The sequence below is a fragment of the Nothoprocta perdicaria genome, unplaced genomic scaffold, assembly GCF_003342845.1.
Source record: "Nothoprocta perdicaria isolate Ctin4 unplaced genomic scaffold, notPer1 scaffold_113, whole genome shotgun sequence".
NCBI classification, from domain to species: Eukaryota; Metazoa; Chordata; class Aves; order Tinamiformes; family Tinamidae; genus Nothoprocta; species Nothoprocta perdicaria.
In genome coordinates this window covers 2,097,727-2,111,678 of record NW_020454239.1, presented here as the reverse complement: position 1 = coordinate 2,111,678, position 13,952 = coordinate 2,097,727, and the positions used below count along the sequence as shown (strand labels likewise).

Genomic DNA, 13,952 nt, shown 5'->3' with positions numbered 1-13,952 from the left:
ATTGTTTTGCTTTCAATTAAGTGCTGTTTATATCCTCTACAATCATTTACGGCACAAAATGAAGAGCAATTTTAAAAGGCAGTTGCAGAAAAAGGGAATGAAGCAGCAAAGTTAAACCGTAAAGATTTTATCACTGAGAAACAGCGGAATGGGACATACCACCTACAAACACTGAGGGCTTGCCTGAGCACAAAATAGTTCTTGTTTACCAAGATAAGATAGAAAATAGTCACCCGAGTACTAAAAAGGAGTATTCTGCAGCTGAGTAACAACTTGTTATTGCTTAAGATTTCCTGATTGAACAGCTCTTGTAGCTTGATGTTAAGAGAACTACTAAATTCAGCCACAAGTATCTGCATCCCTTCCCCAGGTATCCAGTGCTAGCTTCTGCATAACTTCATGAAAGAAATAGGGGCCATCTTAATCCAATTGCACCTGCTTCAAGTGAAAGCAACTGTAAGTTATATAGCCCTGATGCAATTATTTCTAATGAAATGATTGCCGTCATGTGTTTCATCAGTAATATTAAGAAATTCCTCATGCAGCATCAGCACTGCTTCTGCTTCCTACAAAAAGGAGATGGAACGTTTTACAAGCCAAGCACAAACCCTCTGCCTCCCCATAAGAAGCATTTTCATAATCAGGTCTTTTCTGCTGCTAAAAAGACACAGGTATGGAAACCGAGGCAACTCCTAAAAAAGGACAAGGACACATTCCCTGTGGGCTTTAACCTAAACTATGCAAGTATGATAGAGTCAGACAGACTAGCTGTGTTGTACCATCTAAAAATGTTTCACATCACCAAAGCATCCTGAGTGTTTTAAAACACAAGCAGTAAGCATGTCCCAAGGACCAGTTTAACCTTCTAAGAGAACACAGCAACATTTTCAGCAGCACTGACCTTTAAATTGCATTACATTTTAATTCTGTCCTTCACAGAGAGTTTTGATGGTGTACATTTTCAAAAACAACAGATGTCTCAATCCATTCTGATTATACACATACAGCAGACTGCAACACTTTACATTAGCAATTTTTAGCAACTTGCAAAATACACTATCTGCATAAAAATCAGGAAGAAAGCAATTCCATGGCTTAAGTAGCCCAGGGCAAGAAAACCTGCTAATAAATAGATTATGCAAAGCAGATATTTCTCAGACATTGGGAATAGAACAGTACCTGTGTAGTGCTCGTTGCCTTGAGCAGCACAAGTTAACAACTGGGCCATTGACGAGCCAACAGCTTTGGATGTACTTCCCAGGTCCTGAGCACATTTCTCGAGCTATAAAAATGGAAAGGACAAAATTCTGTGTTTATGCTCAAGTACAAAACACTTTAAGTGTATGAAAAAATTCCCTACTTTCCCCCAAACAAGATTCCACTTCAGCTACTGAAAAACACACCCACACCCACCCCAGTTCTCTGAAACCCATTAACATGCCTTCCACATCCTGGCTGAAATAAAATCATTTATCTGCTTGTGTGGAAAAACAAAACAAACCCTCCTCCCTTAACTGTATTTTAAAATTAGCAGCAAAAAACCTTTCCCAAACATGAGGAGAGATGGTGGTTTTGGTCAAATTAAAAATTTCRCTATTTAAGCTTAACATAAAGTTTACAGTTCCCTTTGTCATAATAATTTCCTAGTTGAAAAGGAAAGACACTTTGGAACAGGAGACCAAGTTTTAGTTTGTGCAATACGGAAGGAGCTCCTGCTGTCTTACATGTTCTTGCTATAAAATATGCTCTAATTGATATAATGCTAATATATTCTGTTCACAACCGAATCAGTGCAAAATTCTGTCAAAACGACTATTAGTCAAGGCCTCCTGACTGGTATTGCCTGAAATATTTTTTTTTYTTAAACACCCAGCATTATAGGGTTTTGTGTTTGCTTTTAATGAAACTGTTCTTTATCAATCACCGTTTCTCCTGGAAGAGGTTTTAACTGGCCATCCACAGCTGCCATCTTTGCATCTTGCAGTTCACTCTTCAGTGTCTGGACTGTGTTCAAAGCAGAATCAATCTCCATGGGGCCACACGCTTCATGAGCCTATGCAGAAACCAGATCAACAGAACAGTTACCATCTGCAAGCCTTTTCTACTAYCAAAAATGGTAAATGCTTCAGATAGGATGTGCCAAACATCGTCTAACAYGACGGTGGGTCTCATGACTTCAGGAGCACCTGAAGTGCTACCCATCATAGATGACAAATTTCCACACAATCTTCTTAGCTTGTGAGCAGATTAGCACATTGTTAAGAGCCACCAGGGAACGAGCTGTACTCAGCTTCTGTACCTGAACCTTCCTATATGACTCTATTCAGGTACAGAGAATGTACAACTACTGCAGACTGGATTTCATCTTTGAAAACCAGCCTAGGTCTAATGGAGAAACTGCTCATGGGCCTGTGATGAGGCAGCCACACAAACAGCAGTAGATGCATTAAAAGTTAGCTCAGGTGTGCTAACATATGCCCAAATCCTGGGTTTGGTTCTCAGCGTGCACCAGGAAAGAGATTTGTCAGAACCTTTTGTCCCTTCTTTTAATGCTACACAAGTTTTAGACTTGTCGTGTCTAACACAACTACTTCCCTGAGAACTGGAACAGCTCTACAGTCTGCTGTCACTCCTCGGACTGCAGTAGAGAGACGGGTTCTCTTGAGCATGTACAGGAGGTAAACCTCCTTTCCCCATCTCTGCCTTCAGATATAACAGCTTTGAAGGGCTGCTTAGTGCATGTCTCCCTTCAGACACAGCAAAGAGCATAAGATTTTCAGGTTTCTTGCCACTTCTTTCTCCCTTTCAATTATAAAAACAGAATCCACTTGGAACTCAGAGGAAACTAAGCACAGAGATACTGAGCAACAAACACTGCCCAAGCATGACCGTCTCCTTGAGGAAAGATACGAGTGGACCAAGCCATGGCCATGAGCTTGGCCAAGGYGCTCTACCTGATTGGAACTGGTTACCTACCTTTTGGGAGGCAGTTCGTAGCTCAGCTAAGCTGGTGGCAAGATTCTTCGCACACTGACTTAGCTGCATTGCTGCTGCTTGATCAGTCACTGTGGGGACAGCAGCTTTAGCAGATGCCACCATTTTACTTCCAGGCTGTTCAAAAAGGGAAAGAAACAATTCAGGTTTTAACATCTTACTCTTTAAATGAGGCTTAGGATTGCAGGAATAAYCAAACAGAAAATGTCTGTCTTCTCCATTCACCCAACCACCAGGAGGCCTCTATACCTGTAATGCCCATTAACCACACACCTCCTTGYTCCCACTCTGCTCATCCCCTTGCAGCAGCCTGTCATGATACTCCCATGTCCTCCAGAGCAAAAACTATTTGTGCTTTACTACTTGAAAGGTGCATTTTCCCCAAAAGAGAAATGCCACTGACATGATGGTTGATTTTCATATCCTTCAGTTCCCTTGTTACTTATATTCACTATTTTGTTATGTTTTACTCTCCACTGCTTCAACATACTTTAGCCATTTGACCTGAGAAACTAAATTTTCRTTAGTAATTGCCAGCCGCAGCTAAAGAACTTATTTAAGCAGTTCTCAACAGCTCTCTGCTAATTTACCATAAACAAAAACATACAGCATCCATAAAATGCCTTTTGCTCCAAGGGAATCTACTACAGCGAATGATTAATCTCACCTGAAGGAAGTTCTGGCTGGAATTTATCAGGGCTAGCTGGGCACTGAGGTCTTCTGCCTGAGCTTGACTTCCTCTTACCCCCTGCACCAGCTGAGGAATGTGATCTGCAACATGCTGTAGGAAACGAAGGAAGCCTTTAGCAGCTAAACATCCCCCAGGCCCCAAAGGAAAGCCCCCACCTTCCTCCAAACCAACCCAGAGTACTCACAGCTACAATACCCTTGTGCCTGCGCTGAATTTGTTTAGGGCTGCATGGAAACGAAATAATACGAGTGGATTTTGAGAGGCTTTCCGCTGTTGCTTAGAAATCTTCATTCATGGTATCCATTAGTTTAAAAACTATGACAGTCAAGATTCTTCCATAAAATTATGTTGGCATAAAGTATTTTCAGTGATTGCAAAGCCAGCAGTGGAACTATAAGCAGCTTAGATTTTCAAGGGAGTGTTTAGCTTTCAGAAAAATATTGTCTTTTATACTCAGTACCTCAGCCTGCTTCTCCTTGACCTCTAACAATAGGAAGTTTACAGTATGCCTACAACGTGCAGGAACGCCTGTCGTGAAAAGGTGATTCTGAAGCTGCCCCAACKCCAGCTCACGAGACTTGACAGTAACACTTAACTCATTAGGCAAATCAGCCATCTTCCCCCACCTTCCCTAAATTACACGTTTACTGCACTTTCTCTATTGTCTAATAAATCAGCATCCATGTCAAATCATAATGATCTATAATCAATACAGCAAATAAGCTTTATTATTATTATTCATGCTATAATATGAGCTGCCTAGAACACAGTGCTGAGACACACTTGAGGTACAATTTTTTTTTCCAAAATTTCTTAGGAACACCAGCAAGACAAAAAACCTATTGCTATTGCATGCTTTTTGTGGAACATTTAGGTATTTATTCCACAACAGCCTCCGGTGCCATTTGACTGCACAAATCATGCAACAGGCACTTCTGACAATCACAGGGCTGGTCCCGATAACTGCTGGCCAAAGCTGTGCACTGACCTGCTGGCCCTGTGTTCTTGCCACTGAACCAGTTCCTGTGCAACTGCCTCCACCCGCCCAGTGCTTCCACCTTAGCTTCCATCTACAGCAGTGTGCACTGATTTGCAGCACAGCTTTTGCCTGCAGGCCTTGCCTCAGGTAAATCAGYTGGTATTCTGCATGTAAATGCAAAGATAAGTACGTCTGCCACCCCCTTCTAGTAAAGGGGTTAGCAAGGGCATTTGAAACAGGCACATACTCAATAGCTTAGCTTTTCAAACCTCCCCAGTGAGTAATATGTGGAAATTGTGGATAAAACAATAAATGTTTTACAGGATACATACTGACCAATAGCTTTTAAATCTCCCTKGAGATCAAATGATACAGATTACAGAAGGGAATCTTCAGGTTTCCCATAAAGTTGGTTCCCAAGCTATTTGCCAGTGGGCTGTGATGTATTTACCTTGCAGCTCTGCACAAGTTGCTGGTGGGCTGCAGCATTCTTATTGGAAATGGCTGCATTCTGAGAAGCTGCGATTGTCTGAGTGGCAGCAGCTGCTGCTTGCTTGGCTGCAATCTGGGAGAGAGGAAAAGACAGAACACTTGCTAATAAAAAGTCCAATGAATTCAGAGAAAGAAATAGATTATTTAGGTAACATTAAAATTAATAACTAATTTTTTTAACTGTATTAATTTGTCTTGAAGAAACTCAGGGTCACTGCTATTCAAGATGAAAATGAAAAATACTTTTACAAGCTGAATAAAGTTACCCATCTCGACCTTAATAATAACACAGGGAAAACAACATTGGGAACCACAAAGAGTCTAAGCTATTCATCCTTAATATTATGGTTTGGCAATATTACCGAAAGATCTCAGTTTGGGAAAGCAGAGATCTCTAATGACTTATCTCCTTCAAAAGGAGACCAGAAAAAGCCATCCAAGAACATTTAGTGACTTCTGCTGCGACACRAGCACCACTGGCTACAGAATCACAGGAATCGAGGCTTTGTTCTACTAAGGTTGCTCTTAGGAAGGAAAGATGCTATAAAATGATGTTCTACTGGTATTGTTGCATCTAAAAGCACTAACAAGACTCTGTCCAAAATTATGTCTAGGATTTTATCATCAATCTTTCCCTATCACAAAACTAAATATTCTATACAACATCAAATACTTTCCAACATGTTGCACAACACTGCTCTTCATCTGCCCATCAGATAGAACCAAAATGAGGTTTATCCTCATTACATGCATCTGCATATTGAATCCAAACAAAAAGAAACCTTTCTACGGTCTTTTTTCATTTAAGTTATGAAATTACACACACAGTACAATAGTATACTAATTACTAATATTAATTTTCCAAAATGCTTAGGATGAYATGTCTTAGAATAGATTTGATAACCATCTTCCAGAAGATGGTTATCTACTTTGACCACGCTTCATTTCACTAGACTCATTTTATGATTATTGTAAAAGTACAACTAAAAATTATGAATTCTGAAAAGCTGTTTTTATCTGTCCTTTTTTCCTCTATATTTTAATTGAAAACAGCAATCTGAAACCTTCACCAGACAAACTAAATTTTATCTTTAATGAATAGTAAACTGCCTTTTTGCCCTTGGCTGTGCCACCAGCTATTATGTATCTTTTCACTTTTGTTTCTGCTTCTTTGATTCTCTGAATAACTTAACAGCTTAATTGGATATAGTGCAATTTCACATAACTTTGCAGGGCAATTTACATGAAACTCTTGACATAGAGTAGTCAAATCACCAAAGGATATTTTGTGTAAAGGACAGATTCTAGATAATTTAAAACAGTAACGAAATAGTAGCCCTCAGCTGTTTTAACTTTATGACTAACCCCCAAAATTCCTTTCAACTAAAATGCTTTAATCAGTTAACTTAATCAGCAATAGAAATTCCTCAGTTTTTCTGATCYGAGAATTGTATCATCATACGTTAGCACCTCTCACATTCCAAGCCTATTCTACAATAGAATTGACAATATTACCTTCTGCTTGCCTAGCACTCTAACACATGCAGTTTAATTGCTTGAAACTCAATTGCTTGCAATTATCTACAGATATTCCCAAGTAAATTGAAAAAAATCAGGAGATCTAGGTTCCAACCTCTAATCTGTTGACAATTTTCTTCTTGATGGCGTTCTGTGCAGCAGCATTCGTGGCCACCCGCAGCCCCTCTGCCGCTTCCCTGAGACGCTGCTGTTGATCCTCATTTTCAGGATTGGCTGCAGCTCCCTATATGAAAATTTCAAAGCAAAAACCATAAGGCCTCAGAAGTGGTTCCTTGGACAGAATATAGAAGAATATGAGCACCTCAGTCCCAGATTATCTCTATTATAACTGTCTYGATTTTCTTTATATTTTCTTTAATTGAAGTTAGAATGAAAAAGATTAAACTATCCAAACAATGTGAAGCCCAACACCTACTGCTAGTGCAGACTGCAGCTGTACATATGAAGTAGTTTTAGAGACGGTGTTGAACTTTTACTCCATATCTGAGAGTTATTTCTCTCCACCTTCTCCAACAACAGGCATTACAAGGGTTCCTCATTTAGGCACTGAAAGTAACCCCTTAAGTAAACCCCTTGCACCATGTTCTGTAACAGTGTACTTCAATTGTTCCAAAACTGACATTCATATAATCATTTCTTGAAATTTAATATGCCTTTCAGTAACTGTAATTTAATGCCTGTGATTTGATGCAACAGTTTTTCTTCACTTGAAGTCTGAAAAAGTCCTGGAAAGGATATGCTCTGTTATGTGCCTTCTGAAAGCCCAGGAGATTGTCTGGCCTTGATCAAAGAAGGAAGGGGAAAAAGAAAAAAAAAAATGCAAGATCTGGGAAACTACTCAAGGAACATATCCTATCCAGTGATTTTTAAATAGCTTTTTAAGCAGAAAAAAGCAGAGAGATGACTAGATAGATTCCCCTCTGGCAAGAGCAGACAAAAGGAGCAAGCATGGCGAAGGCTCCCCAGACGGAGGAAGCTGTTCCCAAGGCAGACAGAGAGGCTGCTCTGCCTGAAGGGGAAGGGGATTTGGGAGGGAAGGGGAAGAAAAGGAAAGTTTCTTTGTTACTGCTTCTGTCAGTTGTATGGGATTGTTCTGTTGGTTTTGAATTGAAAGACTAGCACAACATTTTGCACCACAGTAGCCACGATGGATGGGAATTACCCTCCAAAGTAATGCAGAAAAAGAAAAAAAATCCAAACAGATAGTTAATAAATAGAATTTTTTAAAGACACCCAAGATAAATGGTTAACTACAACAAGCAAAAACATCTCTACCATCACTCAGTTCTTTTTAAGACCGCTCAGTCTCCCGGTACCTTTGCAGCTTCAACCATGCGGGCTGTGGAATCCGCCAGGAGCTTCGCGGCAGCCAGGAGCTTCTTGGAGTTGTCCATGTCGATCTCGGCTTCGGCATCCGACCTCATGGCATTGACCAGGTCTGAGGTGGCCTGCGCCAGCACCCGGGCCTGCCGCACCATCTCACCTACAGCAGCAACAGTTACACTCTTGCTTCCCTCCTCTGGGCATTTCAGTTTGGGTTTTAAGTCATCGCAACAAGATGAAAACAAGGTTATCCTTGCTGCAATGTTCTTTTGGATCAAAAAGGCTTGGTTAGTTCATGGTTTAGAAGCTTTGTAAACACAATCTTGGATGACAGCATATTTGAGGGAAACAGATATAATGGAGATTGAAGAAATAGAGAATTTTAATTCTAAATGCTAAGATAAAACCCCCAAAATAACATTGCTCAGAAGTAATTCTACAAATTTTGTTCCAGAAAGGCCTGGTCCCAGTAAATTCCAAATTTTGCTTTCAGATTACAGTAGAATTTTCACTGCTTCAATCAAAATTATTGTCTTTTACCTCTTCTGGAATCTCCCTGAGTTTCTCGTGGGGAAGTATTTTCTGTCTGAACAAGATAAACCAGATAAAGAGCCCTGTCAAGAATGACCTAGCACCAGCTAGACTTTTTCAGATTAAAATAAGGGTTAAATTATTGAAGTCCAGTGCTGCTCATGCTCAAACAGACACCAAACAGCGATGCATAAGTGGATACATACTGTTTTTAGAGCAAATTGATTTGATCAGTTTAACACCCACTTGAACTCCTTCACAACACATTTAAGCCATTAAAGCCTTCATCTTTCTGCAGGTTAGCCAAGCAGGCAGCGGGTGTTTGGGTTAAATGTCTCCTGCCAATTTAATGCTCTTCAAAGGAATTATTGACAGGAAGAGAAAAAAAAAATCAAATAAAGCAGCTTTTTTCAACTGTTGTTCAGCATTATCTTGGCTGCTTTGGAACTGAATGCCTCTGACTGGGCTCCCCTGCTCAGACACGAGCAAGAAGTTTGCTAGCAGTTACCAGCTATTCCCTAATCTGCAATTTTGCATTAAATTTCTTAAAACAAAACACAAAATYCCACAATGACGGCTTACCAGGCAACCACTCTAAGCAGTTCACTTGGCATAACACATTTGAATACCTCTTGCTGAAACATTATGCCATCAAATCAAAGAGAAAGAATAACCCACTTGGGCAACATTACAGCAGAAATATCACAAGCCCAAGTGTCTTTGAATTCCAAACAGCTCCGAGTTGGACCCACTACAAGGAGGCAATAAATCAGAAGTGCCAGCTGGAATCGGAACGTCTTCTGTGAAACAGCAAGTGCAGTGCAGCAAGACACTCAACTGAACACAAAATAGATGCTCTCTACAGCTCGCTCTCTTACTGCTTCCTTCTGCACAGATGCYGCAGGATTTATAAATAACAAATATATAAACTTGATTACTATTTATATGCACAAGAAAGTGTGTTAGTGGTTCCTTACAACAGCTACCAAGCTGTAGAAATCTTTCYACAACTGCCATTTGGAAAATTAAGAATGGCTTCACAGATAACTCTACTGGGCATTTCTTTAAAACCTTAACCCCTCTGATTTCTATCTTTCTTTAATTATTTAAAGTAACACCCATAAGAGTAAAGATGATTCCACTGCAAAAGACTAGCTGGTTCCTATTTTGACTGTATCATGAATGTAAATACTTAATTTCTTGGTTTTGTATTCCTGTATCACAAATAAAAGGGATGAGAAAGGAGACTGCGAAGCCACACCATTTCTAAGATAAAGARAACTGGATTTAAAGAAACTCATTTTAAACTTGATAAGAAATGTCCTGATATTGAAGTTGTTACTGCCCCTTCGTATCATTGATAATTCAGAACATTCAAAATATACTGATATTTCACTATTCTAATGAATCTCCTAGATCTTCACTAACTTGACTTCACATTGGGTTAGTTAAATATTAAGCATCTTAAATTTGGTTGGTTCTGGAAGGAGAGACTCTTAGAAAAATCACTGGAAAGACAAACGTAAAGTTCCAAAATCCACAACATAAAATTCAAGCATCAAAATCAAAATTCATGCAGTATTATTATTGGTAGACAAATAAAATCAATCATTGACAAAATACCTGCTTCTAGATCTGTCTTCATAATTAAAAATAAGACATTCCTATAATTTTTTGACGAAACACAGCAGTGGAACAGACAACAAAATACTAGATTGCTCCTTTGGCATAATATTAAAATAAATATTCTGTGAAGATCTCTCATTTAGGATATGATTAGAGTATTTTCCTATTTTAACATTATGGTTTGAGTGACTGCTCCTGGGGTCGTCATCCTAGAAGCACAGCACACCCGACAGAAGGTTTTCTGGATCTGCATTATTAGCAATTTTCCCTTCTCGGGGAACCTGCGATTCACCAAAAGCTCCCATCCATTCGAGAGACTCACCGGCATCTCCCATTGAACTGAAAATACTCTCTGTGACACACATGATGGTATCTGTAGCCTGGTCATAGCGTCCAATGGGCTCTCCCCTGCTTGCAAACTGGCGGACGTGCTGCAAGAGGTCATTCAGGGCCTGGCTCACCACGCCGGCGGCCGCACTGACCTGCTTCAGTAACTCAGTGTCGTCGGTGGCAGCCTGGCAGGCCCGCACGCAGTTCTCCACGGAACGGTCCACCAGCTTCCCCGCCTCAATCAGCTGTTCCTGGCACACTGGAGAACTGATGGTGGGACTCACAACCTTCATAGGGAAGGGATGTGGGGTATTTAGAAGAGGTTTAACTCAGAGTTTCCTCATTACCAACAAAGCCAGTGTTTTTGTTTGTTTGTTTGTTTTACTTGAGTTCACTTAATGTTTTCCCTAACTGGAAACACCAGAGCACTTAAAAAGGTTCTACTGAGCTTTCCATTCCTGTAGGTAGCGTCACAGTACCTAAATTAGGAATACTGGGCATTCTATTGGATATTCAGACTCATAGAATCACAGAATGCTTAAGGTTGGAAGGGACCTCAGAGGTCATCTAGTCCAACCCCCCTGCTCACACAGGGTCACCTAGAGCTCGTGACACAGGGCTGCGTCCAAGCGGGTTTTAAAGATCTCCAAAGAAGGAAACTCTAGATATTCCTATAATACTGGGTACTCATACAGTACATTTAGTCTTACTTTAGGTGCTCAGATCAGAGATCCCTCCAACCTGTTTCATGCTTTTGTCAGTAGCTACTGAACTCAGCTAACACTGGGCAGTGGTTCAGAAGGGACAGAAGGCACAGAACAAAGCTACCCAAAGGAGCTCTGTCCASTGGCACACTTCTGTAGCCTGGAATTCCCAAGTAACACAAAATCTGAATGGGAATGGGTTTGTAAACACCAATCTTACCAGCCTCATTTTGTTTAAATAAACCTTGGCAGAAGGAAATGCTACAGATTGGCACAAGACAAAAAAGCTGAGTAACCTACAGGTGTCGGTTAGAAACAGCCCTCTCCCAGTTTGTTCAGGCATATCCAGGGCAACACAAAAGCTGTTCACACCTTACGGGAATAGGACACGCCACCGAGTGTTTCTTCCTGACCTCAAAAAATTCAGCAGCAGTGGGAATACCAAGCCACATAAACAAGCTTTCATACATATTCATCACAAAAAGCCCCTTTTTTGGCAAAGCTATAAATAAGGAAATATTGAAAAAACCCTTTATATCGGCAATTACTTTCAATATAATCTTCTGGGATGTTTTACAATTAACCCTAYGAAAACTGACCTTTAGACAAAGCAAATGTGAATTGTTTCATGTCTAAAATTAAAACCAACAGGTTTTCCAAAGGTAAAAAGGGCAAACTTATGGGTGACAGAAGTTAACTAATCAATAGTTCCAGTACTACACAAACGCAGAGCCACRCTCACAAGGTATATTGCCCAAGACCATGGAATGTACACCCAAAGCGATGCCTCGCTGCCAGCCTCACCTTGGCACAGGCCACGAGCTGGGACGTCGAGAGCGCGCACTGCGTGGCGGCCGCGATGACCCTGTTCTGCAGGACGGTGTCCTCGGCCACCTGCGCTACGTTCTTGGCCTTCAGCACCAGCATGGCAGCGGCGTTCGCAACAGCTTTGGCCAGGCTCATCAGAACATCCTGATAAAATAAGGGGAAAGCAAAACGAAATATAAACAAAACATAGCATGCACTTGGTCTATGTTGACAAACGTGACAATCAGAAAATACTGCTATTCAAGACAAAAAATACACCAACAACAAATCCACACATGCTCCTCTACTGACTTGAACAGTTTACTTGACTGAATGAGCATTGAATTGAGTTTTGAATTGACTAGGCTTCTATAAAGAAACTACATCCCAGATTTCTACATCTATCTCTCCRCTTCTTGAGTGCACCACTACTGCAAAAAGCTTGTGGACTTCACTCCCAAATACACACACAAAATACCCACAGGAAGGATGGAAACCTTGAAATGCAATCAGATAACTGAGGGTAGAGAGCATTTGAGTTAATACACACAGCAATGATCACTACTGCACCTTTTTTGAAAAGATGCAGCTTTCAGCCACATTATTTGCATGTTCATAACATAAATATAGCACCATAAACTACTGCTCCAAAATATAATCCRTAATAGTTTCTAATTCCAAAATCTTCTCCCCACTTATAAAAACACATCTAGCTGTTACCGAGGAGRCACTCAACAATGACACTTGAACATAATATTAAAACACCGTGAGGTGCTCTGTAAAGGTACATGCTGTTAAAATTACGTGGCTTTCTCACTAGAAGACTATAAAGATACACTTAACTAGAATTTTGTCTTTGCAGCAGAAAATTTTTATGTTCACTCTTTAATAAGATAAATTTGTTTTGTTTTTAGAAGTGAAGGCCAGACAAACCGTTCAAATTCAAATGAGAACTGTGAGGAAGCTTGCAAACAGCATTACTCGTGGATAAACGCCTTCAAATTCCTCTTAAGTACACTCCAGAGACCCACCTGGTGCTGTAAATAACTTCCCTTTGGTTTTGCCTTCCAAGGCAAACCTGTTCCTGACACTGACTGAAAAAAGTGCAGATGTTTCTAACAGAGCACTTAAGGACGATGGTTTCAAATCAAAGGATAACTGTGCTATTAAGACATGCAAGCATTATGCTTTTAACAACACTAATCTTAAAAGATAGTGTTTCTAATACAGTAACCTTTTTCTAAATTTACAAAAATCTTGAATAGAGTGGAATTTGAGCAGGATGCCAACAGCAGGAGCCATACATCTTGAACAGAGAGGATATGSTAAACAGCTCTCCACGAAGAAAGAAAACATCTATATGGCACGCTGAATAAAGCAGGAGTTCCTATGCAATTATCTGCATCATTCTGTGATACTATAATAAAAAGCACTTTCGCAACGAGTTAATTATCATTAAGCAACATAAAATCTAGCATTTCCTAACACTAGGATGCCTGATTTTTATGTAGTGGCTTCTTCATGACAAAACTGCACAATTCCCAGTAAACCACAGCTCCCCTCCTTACCTGGAACCTTTCATCTGTTTCATTCTCTCCAATTTGCCTCAGGAGCTCCCCGCTAGCTTGCCCAATACTTCCAGCTGCTGTCAAAACTGTCTGTCGAGGCTGGAAAAATGCAATGGTGAAACAAATTAAATTAAAATGAACACACACACATTCACACACCCATATTTTACTTGAATTTCCAGATTTCCTCGAGGAACCTGTGCATTAGCATCAACATGACAGAAACCAAACAACCCCATCCCTCAAAAAATTACCACCCATCCAGCACCACACACATAGTATTAAGCAACAGAAATTTGTTAAACTGCTTTTCTTTTTTCTTTTCCATATACAGAGAGACTACATGGGTTTCATCTGCAGTGCTCCCA

The 13,952-nt window shown here is 40.3% G+C and overlaps 1 protein-coding gene across 1 annotated transcript in view; it reads right to left on the bottom strand.

Annotated features, from left to right (window-relative positions):
• The window catches only part of TLN2 (talin 2), a 128,091-nt gene that overhangs the window by 54,390 nt on the left and 59,749 nt on the right, over positions 1-13,952 (bottom strand). The window contains exons 23-32 of the mRNA XM_026052863.1: positions 13,585-13,683; positions 12,014-12,181; positions 10,498-10,792; positions 8,012-8,178; positions 6,790-6,918; positions 5,116-5,229; positions 3,662-3,775; positions 2,977-3,111; positions 1,925-2,053; positions 1,180-1,282 (exon numbers count right to left, since the gene is read on the bottom strand). Of these exons, the coding sequence (XP_025908648.1) occupies positions 1,180-1,282; positions 1,925-2,053; positions 2,977-3,111; positions 3,662-3,775; positions 5,116-5,229; positions 6,790-6,918; positions 8,012-8,178; positions 10,498-10,792; positions 12,014-12,181; positions 13,585-13,683 (1,453 nt within the window). The remainder of the gene's footprint in view (positions 1-1,179; positions 1,283-1,924; positions 2,054-2,976; positions 3,112-3,661; positions 3,776-5,115; positions 5,230-6,789; positions 6,919-8,011; positions 8,179-10,497; positions 10,793-12,013; positions 12,182-13,584; positions 13,684-13,952) is intronic.